The following is a 25,079-nucleotide window of genomic DNA, read 5'->3' as shown; positions in this document are numbered from 1 at the left end:
ACAGAGTTAACTATTTAATTACTGAATGTCTCTGGGGCTGGCAATACACAGCGTGACACAGGGTCGGAAATTTGTGGTGGCATTTTTTTAATTTTAACTTTTAGGATCGTTATGTGTGTTGGGACTGGTCTCTAGCGTCATGGGACTTTCATTGTACCGTATGTGTATACTATGTATACACATACAATGACAATAAAGTATTTATTTATTTAGGACTATTTGTATTCATGTTAAGCATTGGCATCCTTCAGTCTCAAAAGACCATGGTATCATGCTTTGGATTCCCCATGGTAAGCACTGCTACAGTATTTCAACACCTAAGAGTTGGTGTCTCCAAGTGACTTCACAGCTAAGCCTGGTCTTGAACCTTCTTCTTCCCAGTCTTAGGCCGTCTTCAGCACCTTGCCCTGATACTACCCTGGCAATACAGATGCTTCTAGTGTGATATATTATTTCAAAGAACAGAAGAAAAAGAAACATGCAAAGAAAGGCTCTTTGAACAGACTTAATCTTGGCCTAAGAGGTTGAGAAGTGATTTAAATGCAGCTGCAAATATTTTTTTTATTTATTTATATATATATATATATATATATATATATATATATATATATATATATTTGTTTTCGTAAATTTTCACGGGTATATGTATGTAGATTGTTCTGAGTTCGGGTTTTGCCCTGTGTAATATTTTGCATGTTTATGCGACGTTTCGGTGAAATCACATTCACCATCATCAGGCTGAAGTTTCCAAGCTTCGTGCTGTTGTAAAATGGAATGTTTGCAACTGTCATTTCTTCCTAGTATATAGTGTGGGGGTGGAGATTTGGTTTGAATGTAGCAGATAGATTGGGTGATTATGTTTCAGTGATCTGATTGGTTGGTGTAATCATAATTATTAGAAGGATTGACATGGTGAATATATATATATTAAATATATATATATTTTAAAAAATAATTATATCTGTTTTTTATTGTTTTTAATGTTTATATGCAGCTGCAAATATTTTTAATCTGTATTGGAAATTTGAAAAAAAAAGTTCCAAAAGTATTTTTTGATTAAATATCTTGACAAGGAGGTACAACAGCACAAGGGCTCTCTTTTGACCTTTTCCCTTTTCACCGATTCTTTTCCATGGAAGACTGCCAAGCTTCATACATTTAAAAAGAACAGCATCCCTGGTTTAAGTCCTCGGTGTTGTGACCTGTCATTGCAAGCTGTCCAATCTTTCGCCTTTAGATTAAAACATGAATATTTCAGATTCCTAGGTGACAATCCCATTAGAGTGATAGTCCATGATATCAATTACCATTTCAGTTTCAATTTGACTTGCTAGCCACAGGGTACAATTTCTCAGCTTCACATGGTCTAGGTTGGATCCTTGAAGCATGACACTTCTAAATTGCTACCTATTATCCCAGCGACAGCACTTGTATGGCCTCCGGATGGTTTTTAATCATATGCCAAGGCAAAGGTCAGGCTTTGAAACCACAGGTATTGGACAAGCTCGCAAATTCCTTACACAAAGCGAAAGTTATTTATCTGGCATATGGCTGAGAAAATGTAAAGGCTGCCATCTAACTGGCAATGTGTCAAGATCTTTACATGTTTGCTGATTGAATAACGCACGGCGGATTGCATTCCAAAGATATCAAACATTATACATTTATTACTTCAAAAACTTTTGGCAAGGTTTTTTTTTAAATGTCAACTATAAAAATACTTCCCTACATAGTATATAAAAAAATTAATATAAGCACAGTGGTACCTCTACTTACGAACTTAATTCGTTCCATAACCAGGTTCTTAAGTAGAAAAGTTTGTAAGAAGAAGCAAATTTTCCCTTAGGAATCAATGTAAAAGCAAATAATGCATGCGATTGGGGAAACAACAGGGAGGGTGAAGGCCCTGTTTCCTCCCAGGAGATTCCTAGAGAGGCCCCATGGAGGCTTCTCCCTGCCTTTTCCAGCCCTGTTTCCTCCCAGGAGATTCCTAGAGAGGCCCCACAGAGGCTTCTCCCTGCCTTTTCCAGCCCTGTTTCCTCCCAGGAGATTCCTAGAGAGGCCCCACGGAGGCTTCTCCCTGCCTTTTCTGGTTACTGTTTCGGAGGCTTGGGTTTGTAAGTGGAAAATGGTTCTTGAGAAGAGACAAAAAAATCTTGAACAGGCATCACTGTATATTATTGTCATTTTAAAAAGAACCAGATGATTTATGGCAAATCAAAATATAAATAAATGTATGTACAATAGTTACCTGCTTAGATATGCACAAATTTCTAGTCCTGAATGTTAGTGACCATTCAGATCTCCCTAGAACCACTTATGATTCATTTTCAAAATTCTGGCTGCAACACCTCCATTACTCCATAATTACATGATCATGTATTGGGCACTTAGCAACCAGCTTGCATTTATATCCATTTACAGGGATCATGTGAATGTGATTTTTGTCTTTTTTTTTTAGTTCCTGCCATTTACTTCTAATGTCCAGTAAAAAGCACCCATTGGGGAAAACAAATTAACTTTGCAATTGCTGCAAAAAAGGTCATAAAATAAGGTGACCCATTTACCTACAGCTTACAACCATAATCCCCAGGTCAATTACAATGATAAGTAAAGGACTATCTCTAAGAGACACACATACTCAAGCATCCTACTTTATTAGGCATACAAAAACCATCAGTTTGCTTTCTTTGCTGTGTAACTGGCAATAACCATCTTATGTTACCTGTAGCCCATGCTTTGCATCAACAACGGATATTATACCTAAAGAAGAAAGGAAGAGTCTTGATTTGAAGAATACCAATACAATTGACAGATGTCTTACATATTTACATGGAATTAAGAAAATAAATTGCCTAAGATGCATCGAAACATTTCTATAGATGCTGAGGTTACCGTATTTTTCAGAGCATAAGACGCACCTTAGTTTTGGGGGACGAAAACAAGGGGGGAGGGAGAATTTTGCCTACCAGATATTCATCTGGCTAGCCTCCTTAGCCTGGCCAGCTTCAGCGCATTAGTTCACTGGTTTTGAGCGCACACACTTTTTATCCCCTAGTGGGGGATAAAAGAACAGCTTCTAAAGCACAGCTGGTTGTCGGAGAGAGAAGCAATGAAAAAAGCAGGCGAAACACGGAAGACCTCTTCACTCACTAGTACCTTGTTAGGGCTGAAAAACAGCTTCTAAAGCACAGCTGATCATCGGAGGGAGCAGGAATGATAAAAGCAGGCAAAGCATGGAAGATCGCTTCAACAGCTAGCGCCTCGTTAGGGCCGAAAAACAGCTTCTAAAGCTCAGCTAATCACAGGAAGGAGCAGCAATGAAAAAAGCAGGCAAAGCTTAGAAGACGGCTTCACTCACTAGGCATGGGGTAACTGATGTACAGTGGTGCCCCGATTATTGCGAGGGTTCCGTTCCAGGACCCCTCGCAATGATCGGTTTTTCGCGAAGTAGCGGTGCGGAAGTAAAAACACCATCTGCGCATGCGCAGATGGTGTTTTTACTTCCGCCGCAGCAGCGAGGAGCCGAAGATTGGGGTTTCCCCACCGCCCACGCAAACTCCTCGCTGCCGCTCGCCCGCCCTTCGCCCGCCCACGCCGCTCGCTCGCGCTGCTTCCCAGCTGAGTCCTGAAGCCAATTCGCTTCAGGACTCAGCTGGGAAGCGGCGCGAGTGAACGGCGTGGGTGGGCGAAGGGCGGGCGAGCGGCAGCGAGGAGTTTGCGTGGGCGGTGGGGAAACTCCTCGCTGATGCCCGCCGCTCGCCCTTCTGCCAGCAAGAGGGGGAAGACCCAGGGAAGCCGCCCAGCAGCTGATCTGCCCGGCGCCATTTACGCATGCGTGGCCATAGAAAAAAAGGCTGCGCATGCGCAGATGGTGTTTTGACTTCCGGGTTGAAAAATCGCCATATAGCCGTTCGCAATGATCGGGATCGCGATACCCGGGGGATCACTGTATCCCCTTTTTGGCTAGTAAGATTTATGTGTGGTTATGATTGGGGAGTATTGACTGTTTTTAAATGATAGTGGGTTTTTAGCTATAATTTTAATTATTGGATTTGTACTGCACTGTTCATTTATTTTTATTTTTATTTATTTGATTTTTATGCCGCCCTTCTCCTTAGACTCAGGGCGGCTTACAACATGTTAGGAATAGCACTTTTTTAACAGAGCCAGCATATTGCCCTCACAATCCAGGTCCTCATTTTACCCATCTCGGAAGGATGGAAGGCTGAGTCAACCTTGAGCTGGTGATGAGATTTGAACCGCTGACCTACAGATCTACAATCAGTTTCAGTGGCCTGCAGTACAGCACTCTACCTGCTGCGCCACCCCAGCTCTTGTTGTGAGCCGCCCCGAGTCTTCGAAGAGGGGCGACCTACAAATCTAATAAATTATTATTAATTATTATTATTATTAGTGTCTCATTAGGGCTGGAAAAAACTTTGAAAAAGCTACGTTTGGAGTATAAACCAGTCTCTTCTTGGGGGGTGAGGAAGGCGCGTCTTATACTCCGAAAAACACGATAATTAAAAAAATTATTGTAGGCACTTTCAGGAATAGTAAAAGCGATTTGAATTCGAACTTTTGGAAAGCAGAAAAGTATTACCTTTCCCTCTTCCTAGGGTATATGTCTCCTGCAGGTGGGAATTGCTTCTACCACTGCTGCTGGTGTGCTGCATGTGCAGCTTTGAGTCTCTGGTGTGGGCGCGCGTCCCAGCGAGATTTTGCTTCGGCGCATGCGCAGAAGCAAAAAACCCACCAAAATCTCAAATGCCTCCCCTTGTGAAATTTTGCTTCCTGCACATGCGCAGAAGCAAAATCTTTCTGGGATGCGCACACACACCAGATGCCTGAATCTGCACGCACAGCTCCAGTTTTACTACCAGTGCAGCGTCCTTATCCATACTGGTAAGAACCCTATACAGTGGAACCCCGACATAAGAGCTGCTCTACTTAAGAGCAACTCGAGATAAGAGCTGGGAGGGGAGAGATATTTTTGTTCTACTTACAAGCCCAAATTCGAGATACAAGCGCCAAGGAGCTGTCTCCTGAAGCCAAACGCTAACTTCCGCGTTCGGCTTCAGGAGACAGCTGCGAAGCGGCGCGCGTGTTTTAAAAGGTTGCAGCCGGCCTGGGGGGCTCGGGGGGGGGGGTGCTTGCAGCTTTCTTTCTTGCTCTTTTTCTTTCTCTCTTTTACCTTCCCTTCCTCTATTTCTTCTTTTCTTTCTCCTTCCCACCTTCTTCCCTCCCTCCCTCCCTTCACTCATTCCTCTCTTACTCTCCCCTTTCATAAGTTTCCTTGCTTCCTTCCTCTGTTCCTGTCCCTTCCCTCTTTCCTTCCTTCCTTCCCACCCTCCGTCCATTCATTCACCCATTCCTCTCTTGATCGCTTAAAGCCGGTCCCTGGTGCAAAAAGGGTTGGGGACCTCTGTCCTACAGGATTGGGTGGCAGAGAAGTTGAACATATGTAAATTTAAAAGTTTAAGAAAGTTTACAAGTTAAGTGAAAGAAACTTCATTATTCATTTATATGTACATGTACATTTCTTCATTAAAAACATGTCTTTCTGCATAATTTAGACTAACTTTGTGAGTTTTTTGAGGGCTGGAACCAATTAAAATTATTTACATTAATTCCTATGGGGAAAAGTCGTTCGAGATAAGAGCTGCTCGACTTAAGAGCCCAGGTCCGGAACGAATTAAACTCGTATCTCGAGGTACCACTGTACTGGTCTCATGGCTCCAAAAAAATCCACAACATTTTCCAAAAAGAAACAAGGGATGGCAATATACTGGATCTTTCCAATCAATCAATTTTATTCAGTTTCCGGTCACAATTCAAAGTGTTGCTTATGACCTATAAAGCCCTTCATGGCACCGGACCAGACTATCTCAGGGACTGCCTTCTGCTGCACGAATCCCAGTGACCAGTTAGGTCCCACAGAGTGGGTCTTCTCTGGGTCCCGTCAACTAAACAATGTCGCTTGGCGGGACCCAGGGGAAGAGCCTTCTCTGTGGCGGCCCCGGCCCTATGGAACCAACTCCCCCCCAGAGATTAGAATTGCTCCCACCCTCCTTGCCTTTCGTAAGCTTCTTAAAACCCACCTCTGCCACCAGGCATGGGGGAACTGAGATACTCTTTCCCCCTAGGCCTTTACAATTTTATGTATGGTATGTCTGTATGTATGTTTGGTTTTACAATAAGGGTTTTTAACTGTTTTAATATTGGATTGTCATATGCTGTTTTACTACTGTTGTTAGCCGCCCCGAGTCTACGGAGAGGGGCGGCATACAAATCCAATAAAATCAATAAAATCAATCAATTCCCTTTCAAAACTAACCAAAAATTTAAAAAAAAACCAAGAAGTAAGAAGAAGTGGGAAGGGAAGGGCGGTGTTTCCATAATGAATGGAGTGGTTAGCTGCATGGCTGAATGTACTGAGCTTGGGCTGTTCCATAGGAAGAGAGACAATCTTTGTTTAGAGGAGATTATCCTGAGACAAAGCAAGAGGGAAAATCTGGATTAAACCATACGCTGGCCATGTGGTTTGTGTATATTTTCTTTGTGTGAAAGAAAGCAAGCAATCTGGGAAAATTTCCTTACTTGAAGAATTAAGTTATAAAAATTTAATAAGAAGGGAATTGCTTTGTCTTCTGAGATGTGAAATAAGTATTTTCTTAGCAAAGAAAACGGTGGAAGGGAGCAAAATCTACATTTAAGATTCATCAGTTTAATATCTTCTGACGTTTTGTGACAATATAATATTTTCCCATGCCTCACAGCCATTTTATGATAATATGCATGCTTTCTCAAAAATCCAAACATATCTAAATAGCTTAAAGCCCCCCATTGAGCTAAATTGTTTTGAACACAATTGCGTTTCATTTAATCTCGGGATCTGTCTTTGTGTACAATAGATATTCAAATATTAATTTTCTTACCATCAAGATAAATGTCACTTCCCAATTCAGCATCAACCCAAAACATGGAGGCCACAGAACCTAGCAAATAAAACATGTAGAATATACCAAAATGATAAATGCTTAAAAAATATTATTATTTATAAAATAAAACAATTACAAATTTGTGTAAAATACAATTTTCTAAAATATATACTTTAGGTATAAAAAATCTTCAGCAGTAGCTTAGAACAGAGTTTCCCAACCTTGGAAACTTGAAGATATCTGAACTTCAACTCCCAGAATTCCCCAGCCAGCATTTGCTGGCTGGGGAATTCTGGAAGTTGAAGTCCAGATAGCTTCAAGTTGCCAAGGTTGGGAAACACTGTCTTAGAATATACAAATAGAGCAACATACAACCATTCACTTAATGAAGTTATTATGCCACTTTAAAAAGTGACATGAACTTTTTTCACATTTACAACTATTATAGCTTTCCTGTGGTCACGTGACCTAAATTCCAACATTTGGCAAGTGACATGTGTTTGATGGTTGCCCCCTGGGTCATGTGGTCACCTTTTGACAGGCAAGTCAATGAAAACCCAGATTTACTAAACTAGGGGTCTCCAACCTTGGCAATTTTTTGAATTGTGGACTTCAACTCCCAGAGTTCCTCAGGCAGCATAGCTGGCTGAGGAACTCTGGGAAATGAAGTCCACAAGTCTTAAAGTTGCCAAAGTTGGAGACCCCTGCACTAAACAACTGTGTTTTGACCTTAATAACTGCACTGATTCACTTAACAATTGTGGTAAGAAAGGGTGGTAAAATGGGGCAAAATTCATTTAACAACTGTCCTGCTTAGCAACAGAAATTTGGGATTCAATTGTGGATGTAAGTCGAGGACTATTGTTATCACTGAACTGAAAATTTCATTTACAGAAAACATCTTGATCAACCTATGGCAGTAATGGTGAACCTTTTTTTCCTTGGGTGCCGAAAAAGTGTGAATGCATGTGATCACTCATGCGTGAGTGCGCACTCCCAAAATTCAATGCCTGGGGAGGGCAAAAATATCTCTCCCCTCTACCCAGAGGCCCTCTGGAGGCTGGAAATGGCAACTTTAAGACTTGTGGACTTCATCTCCCAACTTCTGGTGGGCCCAGTAAGCTCGTGTTTCAACCTTCCCAGGCTCCAAAGGCTTTATTATTTTATTTTATTTTATTTTATTTTATTTTATTTTATTTTATTTTATTTTATTTTATTATTTTATTTTATTTATTTTATTTTATTTTATTTTATTTTATTTTAGAAACATAGAAGTCTGACAGCAGAAAAAGACCTCATGGTCCATCTAGTCTGCCCTTATACTATTTTCTGTATTTTATCTTAGGATGGATATATGTTTATCCCAGGCATGTTTAAATTCAGTTACTGTGGATTTATCTACCACATCTGCTGGAAGTTTGTTCCAAGGATCTACTACTCTTTCAGTAAAATAATATTTTCTCATGTTGCTTTTGATCTTTCCCCCAACTAACTTCAGATTGTGTCCCCTTGTTCTTGTGTTCACTTTCCTATTAAAAACACTTCCCTCCTGGACCTTATTTAACCCTTTAATATATTTAAATGTTTCGATCATGTCCCCCCTTTTCCTTCTGTCCTCCAGACTATACAGATTGAGTTCATTAAGTCTTTCCTGATACGTTTTATGCTTAAGACCTTCCACCATTCTTGTAGCCTGTCTTTGGACCCGTTCAATTTTGTCAATATCTTTTTGTAGGTGAGGTCTCCAGAACTGAACACAGTATTCCAAATGTGGTCTCACCAGCATTCTATATAGTGGGATCATAATCTCCCTCTTCCTGCTTGTTATACCTCTAGCTATGCAGCCAAGCATCCTACTTGCTTTCCCTACCGCCTGACTGCACTGTTCACCCATTTTGAGACTGTCAGAAATCACTACCCCTAAATCCTTTTCTTTTGAAGTATTTGCCAACACTGAACTGCCAATACAATACTCAGATTGAGGATTCCTTTTCCCCAAGTGCATTATTTTACATTTGGAAACATTAAACTGCAGTTTCCATTGCTTAGACCATTTATCTAGTAAAGCTAAATCATTTACCATATTACAGACGCCTCCAGGAATATCAACCCTACTGCACACTTTAGAGTCATCGGCAAATAGGCAAACCTTCCCTACCAAACCTTCCCCTATGTCACTCACAAATATATTAAAAAGAATAGGACCCAGAACAGATCCTTGTGGCACACCGCTTGTAACCTGACTCTGCTCAAAATACTCGCCATTAACAATAACTCTCTGATGTCTACGCTTCAGCCAGCTGCAAATCCATTTTATTTTTTATTTCATTTCATTTCATTTCATTTCATTTATTTTATTTTATTATTTTATTATTTTATTTTATTTTATTATTATTTTTATTTTATTTTTTTATTTTATTTTATTTTATTTTATTATTTTATTATTATTTTATTATTTTTTATTTTATTTTTTTTATTTTTTTTATTTCATTTCATTTCATTTTATTTATTTTATTTTATTTTATTATTTTATTTTATTATTTTATTTTATTTTATTTATTCGATTTTTATGCCATCCTTCTCCCTAGACTCAAGGCGGCTTACAACATGTTAGCAATAGCACTTTTTAACAGAGCTAGGCTATTGCCCCCACAATCTGGGTCCTCATTTTACCCACCTCGGAAGGATGGAAGGCTGAGTCAACTTTGAGCCGGTGGTGAGATTTGAACCGCTGACTTTCAGATCTACAGTCAGCTTCAGTGGCCTGCAGTACAGCACTGTACCTGCTGCGCCACCCCAGCTCTTTATTGGAGCGGGGGGGGGGGATGTTTTGTAAAAAATGTCTTCCCCCATCCCGTAGTAGGCTCTAGGGAAGCCAAAAACACCCTCTGAGCTGGCTAGTACACTCATGCACGTTGGAGCTGAGCTAGGGCAATGGCTCACGTGCTAGCAGATATGGCTCCATATGCCACCAGTGGCATCCATGCCATAGGTTCGCCATCACCGACCTATGATATTCCATTTTCAAGATAAATATTAAAAAACACTAATTATACGTTATAAAGTTTTTAAAAAATATTTCTTCTTTTTCTCCTTTTCTGTATATTTAAAATTCCTGCTCAATTTAATTTGCAGACATTTTCTTATATCAACAGAAATCATAATGGGATGTATTTCTAATGAATTACTTAACTGCATTCTCTAGTAGAATTTTAAAGAGTAAAGATTAAACAATAGAATGCCAGATATACATTTTATTTCCTACAAGAGAATCCATGCAATTGTTCTTTTCATTATTTTAGAATTAACATTTCTGCACAGATATACTTCAATCGGTATGAAACAAAGCAAATATTTGGGCTTACTCTATAGCAACATCAGTAATAAAAACATAATTATAATGCTCCAAGCATGCTAGAATCTTTGGTGACTAACAGCTATTTACATAGATTTTATCTGTAAAAAACAATGTAGAAAACCTATGAAATGAAATTGAGCAATATTCATTTTGTCTTTGAACACATCTGCGAAAACATTACCATTACAAAGCAACGAAAACAGCCTGCCATTTACAGAGCAAAGAAAACTGTTGTTGAAAAATGATAGTTTTTGAAAAATAAGAAATCAATTTATTTTGACATGAGCTGATTCAATACCTCCAAATGCCAGAAGATGAAGGCTGTGAGAATTTGAGAACAATTAAAGTATTGTCAAAAGCTCGCAAATCTAGTGGATGTCAAGGCTGTCTTGGAAAATGAAGCAGACATGCATACAACAATGGCATCTGAAGCTGTTTCAATATCTGAAGCTGTCCACCTGAATTGATAAGATGTAGCCTCCCAAGCATCAGTGGTGTCAAAACAGAAGCACCTGTCAACGGTTTATAATAATCACTCAGGCGAGAGATAGCAAAGGCCTGAACATCTAATAGTTTCCAGGTATCTATTATTTTTTTACTTCAAATGCCTAATAGCATCCAACTAAACTGAAATAAGATTTGTTTACAACAAAAGCTAAATCAATGTCCTATTTGTGTGCTTGTGTGTGTGTCTTAGAGACATGTCGACTCCTGGCAACTGTAATTTTTGGTAGGGGTTTGCTGCTGCCTTCTTCTGGGAGAGAGAAGGACTGGCCAAAATTAATCAATTAGCTGTGTACTTACGGCAGGACTGGAACTCACAGTCTCCCGGTTTTTAGCCTGGTGTCTCAACCACTTTAACAAACTGGGTATCTTATCATTTAGATAATGTAGACCAGTGTTTCCCAACCTGGGCAACTTGAAGATATCTGGACTTCAACTCCCAGAATTCCCCAGCCAACGTTCGCTGGCTGGGGAATTCTGGGAGTTGAAGTCCAAATATCTTCAAGTTGCCTAGATTGGGAAACACTGATGTAGACAACAACAGGACCAGAAAATGCTATACAATGCAACCACTTTTATATTCATGTCTTATGCTATTACCTGGTTATATGTAGAAGTAATTTAGTTATTTGGGGAATATAATGATGAATCACGAAGTGATTTGTGTGACCATTTAGTTTAATCAAATTACCAAAATAGCTACATTCATTAAAAGTAATTGTGTTTGTGTGCCTTAAACACAACATAAACGTTTTAGAGAATGAATAGGAGAATAAGTTGGATAATTTGGAAAAGGCAGAAATCTGAAAATAGTGAGGTTATAAAGCAGCAGGAAAAATCAATTCAGATGAAAGGATGGTAAGTATTTAGCAAATATCTAGTCTTCCAGGACAAAGATAATGGGGACACTGAAGTCTATAAGACAATAAGTCGCCCTGAGTCTAAGGAGAAGGGCGGCATAAAAAAATTGAATAAATAAATTAAAAAAAATAGCTGGCTGTCTATATGCTAAAAGATTTGCTGAAAGTTATTGAAAGATTTGCTGAAAAGAATTATGATTGCAAGTAGCAAAATAAATCCTAAAATGACCATCAATTTTGAAAAATCCACAATTTTCTGAACTATGAATATCAATTGGGAAAATTACTTACATTTTAAATAACACTGAGTTCTGATTAGGTTCAGTGTTAACCTGATGCCTGAGTTAGTCAATGTCCCTAACAAACCTGAAGTTCAATTTGAAATTCTCAGGAATTAATGGTATGTAAACAGAATTGTTCAACCCTGTTTTGTGCACAATGTTGCTACTGACTTTCTAACAGAATGAAGATTAAGTGGGCGCCCTTGACAGCCCTTCTGATGTTGTTGCTGTACAACGTCCGTCAACTTTATAGAAGTGGCAAGATATGACAGAAGTTGGCAGGAAAAGCCGACACTCCAGAAGATAAGCTCAAGGATACAGAAGTTTCTTGACAGACTTGAACATTGGGCGCTATCAAACAAAATGAAATTCAACAGTGAAAAAAGTAAGGTTCTACAATAAAAAAAAATGCACAGGTACAGTATATGTGGTGTCTTGTTCAACACTAGTAACTGTGAGAGGGATCTTGGAGTCATAGTGAAAACCACTTAAATATGAGCCAGCCGTGTGCAGCAGCTGCCAAAGAAGCCAACATAGTTCTAGGCTGCATTAACAGAGGGATAGAATCAAGATCACGCGAAGTGTTAATACCACTTTATAATGCCTTGGTAAGGCCACACTTGGAATACTGCATTCAGTTATGGTTGCCACGATGTAAAAAGGATGCTGAGACTCTAGAAAGAGTGCAGAGAAGAGCAAGAAAAATGATTAGGGGACTGGAGGCTAAAACATATAAAGAATGGTTGCAGGAACTGGTATGTCTAATTTAATGAAAAGAAGGACCAGGGGAGACATGATAGCAGTGTTCCAATATCTCAAGGGTTGTCACAAAGAAGAGGGAGACAAATGATTCTCAAAAGCACCTGAGGGTAGAGCAAAAAGCAATGGGTGGAAACTAAATAAGGAGAGAAATAACTTAGAACTAAGGAGAAATTTCCTGACAGTTAGGACAATTAAATCAGTGGAACAGCTTGCCTCCAGAAGTTCTGAATATTCCAACCTTGGAAGTTTTTAAGAAGATGTTGTATAATCATTTGTCTTAAATCGTTTAGGGGTTCCTGCCTAAGCAGGGGGTTGGACTAGAAGATCTCCAAGGTCCCTTCCAACTCTGTTATTGTTGTTGTTGTTATATTATTGTTGTTGGTATTATCAATACACTGTATACAGGGTCACACATTTTCTATTCTGATTTTAAAGTACTTTTAAATTTTAGAAGAATAGAATAGAATAGATTTTTTATTAGCCAAGTGTGATTGGACACACAAGGAATTTGTCTTGGTGCATATGCTCTCAGCGTCCATAAAATAAAATATACATTTGTCAAGAATCATGTGGTACAACACTTAATGATTGTCATAGGGGTCAAATAAGCAATGAAGAAGCAATATTAATAAAAATCTTAAGATATAAGCAACAAGTTACAGTCATACAGTCAACATGGGAGGAAAAGGGTGATAGGAATGATGAGAAAAACTAGTAGAATAGAAGTGCAGATTTAGTAGAAAGTCTGACAGTGTTGAGGGAATTATTTGGCGTTCGGAAAAAACTGTTCTTGTGTCTAGTTGTCTTGGTCTTAGTTGCAACAGATTAAATAGTTGGATGTCAAAATTATATTGAGTAAGACCTGATCCCACTAGATGAAACAGGGAAAGTGGACTTTAGTCAGGAGTAATTTATGTACCATTTATAATATACTGTCAGCGTTTTCAAGATTAGCTACACAGATAGTGCTGCTTATCAATAGTATTATGTAGGTGAAGGTAAAGGTTTTGGTATAGAAAAGCGCCAGTTTAGTGTAGTGGGTGAAGGTGCTGGGCTACAAACCAGGACAGTTGCGTGACTTTGGGCCAATCATTCTCACCCAGCCCAACCACCTCACAGGGTTGTTGTGGAGAGAAACAGGAGGAGGAAAGGAGGAGTATTATTATATATGTTCATATCTTTGAGTTACTTTTCCAGTAATAAAGGCAGATTAAAAAAATCTAAAATAAATATAGCACTTCCGGGGCTTGCCTTATTACCTGGATGCTGTTATGATGGAAAGAATGAAGCATAATCGACTCTGCCTATCTTTGTTCTGTGATTATTCTAATTATGAACTATATCCTAGCTAGATTAATAGAACATACAGCATAATAAAGCAGAAATGCACTGAATCTTCCTACAATATATATATATATATATGTTTTCGTAGATTTATTTACTTATTTATTCATTCATTCATTCATTCATTCATTCATTCATTCATTCATTTATTTATTTATTTATTGGATTTGTATGCCGCCCCTCTCCAGAGACTCGGGGCCGCTAACAGCGACAATAAAACAATGTACGATAGTAATTTGGTATTGATGATTAAAAATCTATTAATATAAAAACCAAACATACATACATACATACCATGCATACAATTGTATGTTTATCTTATGTAATAGATTTTTCCAGAAAAAAAGAGTTTCACATTTGTTCCCATTTCCCTGTATACCTGGATCTGCCAATCCGGTTGTCTCTAGCAAAATGTAATCAAATTTCCCTTTCTTCTGCATCAAATTTTCAATGGCTTTCAAACCATTGTCTCTAATGAGAAAATTAAACAAACAGCATTATTTTGTTATGTTACATTTATGTCACATTCTATATGTTGTGGGTAAAATATTATCTCCCAATCACGTATCTATCCAGAGATATAGATTGTAAGAATATTTATTAAATAAGTTTACAAACTAATTGCAAATCTCCTTATAATTAATTTGTAAAGAATTAATTACAATGAAATTTAAAAGTTTACTTCCATATATCGAAGTTTCTGCATTCTATCTGTTCCCTTATATCTTCTCTAAATTATTCATTACTTTAGAAGAAAGTGTCAAAAAAAAAGCTACTTATCAATATCCATTCTCTTAAAATAGGTCCAATATGCAATACAAATGATTGTAATTTTAATTTTAAGATTTAAAATTTTATTAGGATTGGCTAAATTTGCTAAAACACAAAGATCAAGCATTTACAACAGTCTAAGGACATGCGATGGCCATTTGTGATTTTCCTCTCTGGCTTTTGCTAAGTAAAGTCAATGAGAAAAGCTGGATTTGCTTAACAACTTCAAGATTCACTTAACAACTATGGTCATTTGCTTAACCTCCATGTCAAAAAAGATCATAAAATTGAATACAACTCACTTAGCAACTTTCCTTGCTAAGCAATGGAAATTCTGGTCTCAATTGTCGTTGTAAGTCAAGGGCTATTTATAATACAATACTAGATCTTCCCTAGCGTTATTGGCCTTCATCATGAGACATGCAGACTATAGTTTTAAATCCTCGGTATTAGAATAGACAATATTACCAAATAAAAAATCCTTACTTTACTGAGCAGCAAAGACAGCCATTTCTGAGCTCCAGCCATTCTTCATAGAGTTCTCCACCTTGACTTATAGCCAAGGATTTTTCCAATGCGCTACCTGGAAAAAAAAGAAAAGCTATAATAAAAATAGCACTTTTATTGAAAGAAAATAAAACAGTGAAAGTCTGCGGAGAGGGACGGCATACAAATCTAAGTAATAAATAAATAAAATAATACATTTCAGGTTTTGGGACTTCCAGTGGTGATGTCATGCCTGTGTGGAGCAAGCCAATGGGGCTCAGTTTGGCTCGCACAATTTTTTGTGATTTCTGTAGCCTTTGGGCAAGGTTAGCTCTCGAAGGGAGCACCAGTAGAGAGGGGAGACTTTGTAGCTCTAAGGGAGAAAGGCAATTTCCTGGAACAGAGAGAGAGGGTCTCTCAGACCAGACACAAAAGAAATCAGCCTGTAAATGACTGATCCTAAGATGTGACACTCTGCTTGTTAAAGAGGAAGAAAAGAGAGAGAAAACGGTGAGACATGTCAGTGGAAAAGAAATAAATGCTGAAATCCGGAAAGTAAAGAATCCTCTGTGTCAATGGGAAAGCAATGGGTGGAAATTAAACAAGGAGAGAAGCAACTTAGAACTAAGGAGATATTTCCAGGAGGTTAGAACAATTAATCAGTGGAACAGCTTGCCTCCAGAAGTTGTGAATGCTCCAACACTGGAAATTTTTAAGAAGATGTTGGATAGCCATTTGTCTGAAATAGTGTAGGATTTCCTGCACAAGCAGGGGGTTGGCCTAGAAGACCTCCAAGGTCCCTCTAACTCTGTTGTTGTTGTTGTTGTTTTTATATGTTGTACCTTATGATTCTTGACGAATGTATCTTTTAGGTACACTGAGAGCATATGCACCAAAACAAATTCCTTCTGTGTCCAATCATACTTGGCCAATAAAAAATTCTATTCTATTCTATTCTATTCTATTCTATTCTATCCTAGCCTAGCCTAGCCTATATAGAATTAACTTTCTCAGTTGCTATACTTGATGTATCCTAACATCCTAATTCAAAAGGACAAACTTTAAAGCATAGTCTTTAGATCACAGCAAGAATGTATATTACTTGGAAAGCAAATTTTGCTTGAATGTGTGAAAACATTTCACATTTATGAAAGAACACACAGGCTTCAACATGAAACTTCATTTTCCATTCATTAGCATTCTTACATACCTTCACCAAATTCATTTAAAATAACTGCTATTCTCTTGCTATGTTGTTCAGTCAAAATGTAATTAAGAAGAGTAGTTTTTCCGGCACCTAAAGAAAGCAGAACAAATTTCACTAGTCTAAAACAGAACATGCTTCAAACATTTTGTAAGATTTCCTTCCTTTTAACCTACTTGATCAGCCAACTATAACAGAAAATTAAAATAAAACACCAGAGACTTTAAGAAACATTAAAATATTGAAATGAATGTTAACATGCTTTATACATTTTTAAAGTTCTATTTAACATTGTTTCAAAATGCAATTTTTGGTTTATAAATTTTCCTCAGACACTTATGGGGTTGAGCTGGAGCCATTATCAGAAGACTTCATGTTCCTTCAACTATTACTTGGACGTAGAAAAAGAAAAAGAATCTGAACACAGAAATAGCTCTGTTGAGAAACCATCTTGGTTGGCGGGCCCCAGGGGGAGAGCCTTCTCTGTGGCGGCACCGACTCTCTGGAACCAACTCCCCCCGGAGATCAGAACCGCCCCTACTCTTCCTGCCTTCCGCAAACTCCTCAAAACCCACCTTTGCTGTCAGGCATGGGGAAACTTAACATCTCCCCCTGGGCACGTTGAATTTATACATGGTATGCTTGTGTGTATGTATCTTAGTATATGGGTTTTTTAAAATTTTTCAATATTTTAATTAATTGGATTATGTATTGGATTGCTTTTCACTTGTTGTGAGACGCCCCGAGTCTTCGGAGAGGGGCGGCATACAAATCCAAATAATAAATAAATAAATAAATCTTCTAAATCCCAGCTATGAATACTAACAGTGAGTTTACAAAACTGCCAAGCCTGGATGGTCAAAATCTCCAGCACCACAATTACCTAACCATGATATAAATTAAAAACCTTTTCTTTGGAAGTCATTAAACAATATTTTAATTAATTTTTATTTTTACTTAATTTTACATAATTCTGAGGAATCAGGAATTCCTAGGAATTATATTTCTATTTTTGAGACAACACTCATTTCTCAATTTTTCCATTTATATTTGCAGTTTACTGCCAAAACAATAAAAAAATTAATCTGTTCCTGACTTGCCCAGACAAAGTAAGGGTAAATCTTATTAGCATTCTTTGCTTTGCATGTGTATGCTTGCCAAAACATGCAAACTGCTTCAAATTTGCCGTAATTTCCTGGAGAGTTGTACACTTTACCTTTACATTAAACTATAAAATAGGTTTGTCTTGAATTAGTGTATCAAGTGACACAATCAGTTATATAATGTAAATGAAACTTAAAAGATTCCTGTTTTGAGTTGTTGAATCTAAACTTGGTCAAAATAATCAGGCCAACAGCCTTCTACCAGGAACTACTGTAATTATTATAATCATGGTGAAGGAAAGGCAGAAGAGGGCTGCTATAGTGGCCATCTCAGTGTCTTAACTTGCTACTCTAACAAATAACAAGATGCAGTCAACAAAAATCAGCAGCCAGTCAACACCATCCACTAGCCCAGTGTTTTTCAACCAGTGTGCCGCGGCACACTAGTGTGCCGTGAGACATGGTCAGGTGTGCCGCGAAGCTCAGAGAGAGAAAGAAAGAAAGAGAGAAAGAAAGAAAGAGAGAAAGAAAGCAAGAGAGAGAAAGAGTGAGAGAAAGAGAACAAGAGAAAGAAAGCAAGAGAGAAAGTGAGAGAAAGAAAGCAATAGAGAGAGAGAAAGAGAGGGAGGGAAGGAGAGAGAACAAGAGAAAGAAAGCAAGAGAGAGAGAAAGTGAGAGAAAGAAAGCAATAGAGAGAAAGAGAGGGAGGGAAGGAGAGAGAGAGAGAGAAAGACATAGAGGGAGGGAGGGAGAGAGAGAGAGAGAGCAAAAGAGAGAGGGAGGGAGGAAGAGAAAGAAAGAGGGATGGAGAGAGAAAGAAGGAAGGGCGAGAAAGAGGGAGGGAAAGAGAAATAGAGCGAAAGAGAGGAAGAGAGAGAGAGAATTTTTTTGTCCAAACTTTTTTTAGCCTCCCCCCTCCCCCCGCTCAATGTGCCCCAGGGTTTCGTAAATGTAAAAAATGTGCCGCAGCTCAAAAAAGGTTGAAAATCACTGCACTAGCCAACCCAATAGGTTCTCAAGGAATGTTGTATCAGTGTTCTTCAAACCTTAGCAACTCGAAGATGTATGGATTTCAGCTTCCAAAATCCCCCAGCATGCTAGCTAGACAATTCTGGGAGTTGAAGTCCACACACTTTCAAGATGTCAAGGTTAAGAAACACCAAACCATATTATAATGTTTTAGAATGGGAGAAGTCTTGCAGGTCTTCTTACCTGAATATCTGAAATAAATACGTGAAGCCCACTATGCAAATAAGAAAGATCAGTGGATTTGACAAAATTAGGGTTAGTTTCCTTTCATAGGACTTGAGCATCTGCATAAGGTTTCTGCTTATTCTTTTTGTGTCCAGGGCAGGGGGGGCAGACATTTTATCAAGAAATAAGCTCACAGAAAGGAATATTTCTAATGAAGTTCATTTTAACCCCCAAATTATTCTGTCAATTTTATTTTATATATTATGCCAAGGAGTAGAAGGCATCTACACAGATGCAAGAAATTCTGCCTGGCCATATCATGCATTTCCCAAAATTGCTATCCATTTATTATTATGACAAAAAGTTCAAATAAAATTTTCATTTAAAATCAACAACTGTGACTATCAAAGTGAATTTACCACTTATTACCTAAATATCCTGAGATGATAGTAACAGGAATCTTAAAGTTGTTGCTAGATTGAATGTCTTCTACATTATCCTTTACTGTTGGCTCCTTTATGGGGATCAATTCAGGGCAATCCTCTTCATCATCCATAAATGAACTTTCCATCTCTCACCTGTCAAACAAAAGATAACATTTAAGAAATGCTATGTAAAAAATCTCAGGTCTAGGTTTCAGTAAAATATTGAACACGGGAACCCAGAGGGATGGAGGAGGAAGAGGAGGAGAGAAAAATAGAAGTAGCTATATATTTTTGAAGAATCTGTCATCCAGGTCATGGTTATCCCAAAGATGCTTAAAAGAGCTAAATAGAGAATAATACAATAGAACAGAATTCTTTATTGGCCAAGTGTGATTGGACACACAAGGAATTTGTCTTTGGTCATAAGCTTTCAGTGTACATAAAAGAAAAAGATACATTTGTCAAGAATCATGAGGTACAACACTTAATGATTGTCACAGGGGTCAAATAAGCAATGAGGAAACAATCAATATTAATAAAAATCTTAAGCATACAAGCAACATGTTGCAGCCATACAGTCATAAGTGGGAGGAAATGGGTGATAGGAATGAGAAAAAACAAGTAGAAATGGAAGTGCAGACTTAGTAAATAGTTTGACAGTGTAGAGAATTATTTGTTTAGCAGAGTGATGGCATTGGAGGAAAAAACTGTTCTTGTGTCTAGTTGTCTTGGTGTGCAGTGCACTGTAGCGACGTTTTGAGGGTAGGAGTTGAAACAGCTTTTTGGATGAGAAGTGAAACGTCTTCAAAGAAAAACCAGAAAGTCCAGTTGCCTCTTGAAAAAGCACCTTTGGGACAAGTAGCTACAGTATTTGGTATACTGGTTTTCCTTTCTATGAACTTCCAAACAGAAATGTCCTTTGGCTTCTCCCTCTTTCATCTTAGAGAATGAGGAATGTAGGTTGAACACCACTTTTAAATAACCATGATCACTTAAGGAAGCCTGAATAACAAAATGCAGCTCCTCGTGAATAGCTTGGAAGAGGGCTTGACCTCATTGAAGTCTCTTTTCAAGGAAAAAGGCTTAGAAAGGCAATGATGACCTCTCCTATTCCTAAGAGGTCAGTAAGGGGCATGCATAAATGTCTTACGTCTCCTGTTTCCTTTTTACTAGTATCATGTATATAAATATTATATCTTTGCATACCACCAGTATGTACTTGACAAAACAAACAAACAAATAAAATAAGATGCAAGTCAGACCATTTCCGCCCCAGAAAGAATGGCAACAAGAAACACCTTCATCCAAGTCTTCCTTTGGAGCTAAAGCAACGATATCCAACCTTGGTCATTTTTTCAGACCTGTGGACTTCCACTCCTACAATTCCCCGGCCAGCCATGTTTGCGGGAGAATTGTGGGAGTTGAAGTCCCAGGTCTCAAAATAAGCCAAGGCTGTCCCCGAGCTACAGACTTTCTCACAGACCGAATGAGACTGTTTCTAGCGCGAAACTGAAGAAACAGGACAATAAAGCAGAGCCCGAACCGAGAAACCTATCCAACCCCATCGAGCTCCTCTGTAAGACAAAATATACACTCAATAATGCTCCCGTTGGGGTTAATTCACCAAGCCACCCAATGCATTTGTTTACCAACAACACCCCCCTCCATCCACTTCCGCTTACCGCCGGTGCTTGGGCTCCCGCTATGGAGACTCCACCTCTCGTCTGACAAGTTCCTACCCCCAATACGCATGCGCTCCTTTGCTTCGTGCGTTGAGCGATGCAACCTGTCACCTCAGACGCGTTTCTCCGCCCTTTCTGCGTTCAATAAAGAGTGTTGAGTCGGTAAGGCAACAAAACGGAGTAAACTCAGTAGAGGGAAGCTTGAATTTTAAGACCGACCGCCCCCTCCCCAGTTCGAGCTGCTCAAAAGGCTCCATATTTCCACCTAATAGCGAAGCTTTTAATATCTAATATAATCGAGAGAGTCCGGAAATACTGTATTTCACAAGAAGAGTCTTTCACTCCTCCTCCCGCAAGAGTCTTTCACTCCTCCTTATGCCACCAGACTTGAAAGACTGAATTTAGACAATCTGCAACTACGTCGCCTCCGAACTGATCTAACCATAGTTCAAAAAAATTATGTACCAAAATGTCCTTCCTGTTAATGACTACTTCACCTTCAACCGCAACAACACACGAGCACGTAATAGATTCAAACTAAATTTAAACCGCTCCAAACTAGACTGCAGAAAATAGGGGCGTGCATAAGTGCACCAGCGTGCCTTCTGTCCCCTGTCCTAATGTTTCTTTTTTATTAGTATCGTGTATATGAATACTATTATATCTGTGCATACTACCAATACGTATTTGACAAAATAAATAAATAAATAAAATAAAACCAAATATGACTTCAGGAATAGAGTGATCAGTGCCTGGAATTCACTACCTGACGCTGTTGTTTCTTCCCCAAACTCCAAAATCTTCAACCTTAGATTTTCTAAGAGGTCTGTAAGGGGCTTGCATAAGCACACCATTGTGCTACTGTCTCTGTCCTACTGTCCCATGGTCTTATTATTACTTTATGTGTTATGTTTATATAAACTAATATCCTATACTTGATTGAGAAATAAATTTAAAAATAAATAAAAATAAATCTTTACTCAGCCAGGGTGCAGTAGGTATTTTTCTCCTGCAACGAAAGCAATAGGGTGGATTATAATAAACGGATTGGACTAATGCGCCTACCTGCGCATCTGTTAAGCCAGGGAAAAGTTATGTCCTGACAGCGAGACTGGGTTTTCTAGATTCCAAACATTACATTATGATTGAACCGTAAACAGTGATTATCTAACAATACAGTACTGCATTCCTCTACTATAGAATATCTTACACAACCAGACTTGAAATCCTGGGCTTAGAAAGCTTAAAACTATGTCGCCTTCGGCACAACCTAAGCGTAGCTCATAAAATCATCTGCTACAACGTCCTTGTCAACGAGTACTTCAGCTTAAAGGACAAGAATACTTTACCCTTAGACTATTCACTGTTGCCCTCACCCAATTCCTAAGACGTTAGTAGGGGGTGTGCATAAGTGCACCGTCCCTGTCCTAATGTATCCCTCTTATTAGTACCCATCTCATGTATATAAACAGTGTTATATCTATCTATGCTACAATACATACTTGATAAAATAAATAAATAAAATTAAAAATAAAAATACCAGCCCATATTATGGCTTAAAATTGCATCAGGTCCAGTAAATTAGGATGTCCCAAACTGCTTGTGTTGAAATCAATTTAACGATTGCATCTTAAGAAACTGATTTACACTGCAAAGTGTAGACAAGAGAAAGGATTTTTCATTTTGAAACAACCTCCACCTACTGTATTTATTTAAATCAAACTTTTGTTCCGTCATATGCTTCATTAAAACTATGCTTTAAGTTTACTTCTTTACATTTTCTTGTCACAATTAATTAATCCTCTATTTTGCATCAATTTCTCATCTATTACACTTGATTGTGACTTTCACTTTTACATTAGTTTATCCAAATCTGATAATTCCCCTTTCCCTCCAAATGTGTTCAGTATTAGGTGTTTGTGGTAGAATTGTCATATTCAGATTTACTGGGCACCTGTTGTCACGAAGTCGTATCCGACCCATTACAACCCCATGGACAACATTCCTCAAGGCCTTCCTATCCTCTAGCATCCCTCTGAGCCCATTTAATCTCACACCAACTGCTTCAGTGACTCAATCCAGCCACCTCATTCTCTGCAGTCCTCTTCTTCTTTTGCCCTCAATCATTCCCAGCATTAGGCTCTTCTCTAGTGGCTCCTTCCTAACTTGCTCCAAATAAGTTTCTTTCCAGCCCTAAAAAGCTTGCAAGCTCTCTCATTGTTACTCTCTGCGAAGAAGATTTTCTAAACCCTGTCTTTGTAGGATTTTTTTTTCATTCTCTACTTGCTCCGAATGTTTCTTTCCAGATGCTAATAATGTTGCCAGCTCTTACTGGCTTGCAAGCTCTTTCATTGCTACTCTCTCCAAATAATTTTTTAAACGCTCTAACCAGGGGATAAAATAATGTACTGGCTAAGGACACTAGCCAGATGAATACCTGGTAAGTAGATTCGTTTCCCTATTTTCCTACCCAAAAACTAAGGTGCGTCTTAAATTCCGGTGCGTCTTATACTCTGAAAGTTCCAGTATATACCTAGTCTCGAGTGGTCTATTGTTTCCCATAATAACTCAAAATATACACATATGTAAATGTGATTGCATCATTCACTTGTGGGAAACAGCAATTACTCTTCATGTCACTTTACAGCACCTAACAGTGCACAGAATTGCACAGTGTCTTTGTTTCTGTGTCCAGGAACAGAATGTTCTTCCCTCTGTGGTCCCAGAAAGGGTTCAAGTTCAATGTTTTTTTCCTGGCAGGCAGCAAGGTTAGTAAAAGCAAGCTCCCTCCAACTTCTGGTTCTTTCTGTGTCATAAAACAGGGAGTACTCTGAACATAAGTTTCCTCTAAACATGGAACTCATAATAGGAAAGCACCTCTTATACTTTACTGTGAACCTTGAAGAACTCCCCAATCTTTCCACCATGTAGTACTCTATGAAACAAGCAAGTATAGTGCACCTGAATCTGGAAGAAAGAATGAAGGCAAGTAGGACCTACAGCATGTTGTCTTGTAGGTTGCAGATGTCTAGGATTCTATCTCCAATCCATTCTCCCCGTCCTTTCTCTACCCAGGGCAAGGGAGCACTAATAGCTGTTGAGAAAGCTCATTATCCAGTCTTCAACGTAGATGTTTCCTCCCAATACAGAATTAATATACGGGACCACCTCCTGCCACATGAGTCCCAGCGACCGGTCAGGTCCCAGAGTCAGCCTTCTCCAGGTCCCGCCAACTAGACAATGTCATCTGGCGGGACCTAGGGCAAGAGCCTTCTTTGTGGGGGCTCCAGCCCTCTGGAATAAGCTTTCCCCAGAGATTTGCATTGCCCCCTCCATCCTCATCTTCCTCAACAGTCTGAAAACTCATCTATGCCCCCAGGCTTGTGGCCATTAGATTCCATCTCTGCCGTGCTCTGTGGTATGAGTCTCCCGAAAATTCAAGGGTACAAATTTCAGACACACACATACACTTGAAAGTTCAAAAACAATGTTATTTATCACAAAAATTCAAAAGAAACAAAATACCCTTTTTGTATTGCAAAGAGCACTCGTCCCAAAACAACCTGGTAGTCTGTACAATCCCCCTAATCAGTCCTTAAGTACTTAGCCAGGAGCTGTGAAGAAATGTCATAGCCCTCCTTCTTCTACGAAGTGAAACACACACTTTGCTCTGCTTTGGTTTCAAAGTCGTGAAAAATCAACAAAGTCTGGAAACAGCAAGGCACAGTCCTGAAGAACAACGATCAGATAATCTTCCACAACGGCCCAAGCCAGCACACTGCTATTTATATCAGCAGCTCTAATTACTGGAGCCCCAGCCAAACACAGGTGGCCTCTCTTATCTCCTATAATATTTCCTCAATTGGTCTCTTCTATGCATAAGTCTGCGCCTGCGTGGGTCTATCACTTCGTCATCCGAATCAACTGAAGATAATGGAGATTGGCTTCCTGGGCTGTGTGCCAAGCCCCCCTCTTCCAAGTCACCCCCACCTTCTTCTTCGTCTGAGGAAACTGCAGTACCTGACTCTGTCAGCAATAAAACAGGCCTATGACATGTTGATGTTTCCCCTGCATCCACCTGCACATTCCTTGGGGCAGGAGCTGGGCCAGAGCCAACCACAACATGGCCGATGAATGAAATGTAGGTTCTTCTGTTTGAAT

The 25,079-nt window shown here is 38.9% G+C and overlaps 1 protein-coding gene across 3 annotated transcripts in view; it reads right to left on the bottom strand.

Annotated features, from left to right (window-relative positions):
* Positions 1-21,001, bottom strand: part of LOC139162359 (zinc-regulated GTPase metalloprotein activator 1A-like) — a 37,918-nt gene extending 16,917 nt beyond the window's left edge. For 2 of the 3 annotated variants that reach the window (XR_011558308.1, XM_070742629.1), the window contains exons 1-7: positions 20,919-21,001; positions 19,241-19,389; positions 16,521-16,607; positions 15,311-15,407; positions 14,433-14,524; positions 6,942-7,001; positions 2,726-2,763 (exon numbers count right to left, since the gene is read on the bottom strand). Coding sequence is in view for 2 of the 3 variants with exons in the window: in XM_070742629.1 (XP_070598730.1) it covers positions 2,726-2,763; positions 6,942-7,001; positions 14,433-14,524; positions 15,311-15,407; positions 16,521-16,607; positions 19,241-19,382 (516 nt within the window). In the remaining variant the exon portion in view is untranslated. Of the gene's footprint in view, positions 1-2,725; positions 2,764-6,941; positions 7,002-14,432; positions 14,525-15,310; positions 15,408-16,520; positions 16,608-19,240; positions 19,390-20,534; positions 20,586-20,918 lie in introns of those variants that run through there. The other variant, XM_070742630.1, reaches the window with a different exon arrangement.
* Positions 21,002-25,079: the final 4,078 nt, after the last annotated feature.

Source organism: Erythrolamprus reginae, chromosome 2 (assembly GCF_031021105.1).
Source record: "Erythrolamprus reginae isolate rEryReg1 chromosome 2, rEryReg1.hap1, whole genome shotgun sequence".
NCBI lineage: Eukaryota > Metazoa > Chordata > Lepidosauria > Squamata > Dipsadidae > Erythrolamprus > Erythrolamprus reginae.
The sequence above is the reverse complement of the archived record's forward strand: the minus strand, read 5'-3'. Positions and strand labels throughout refer to the sequence as shown.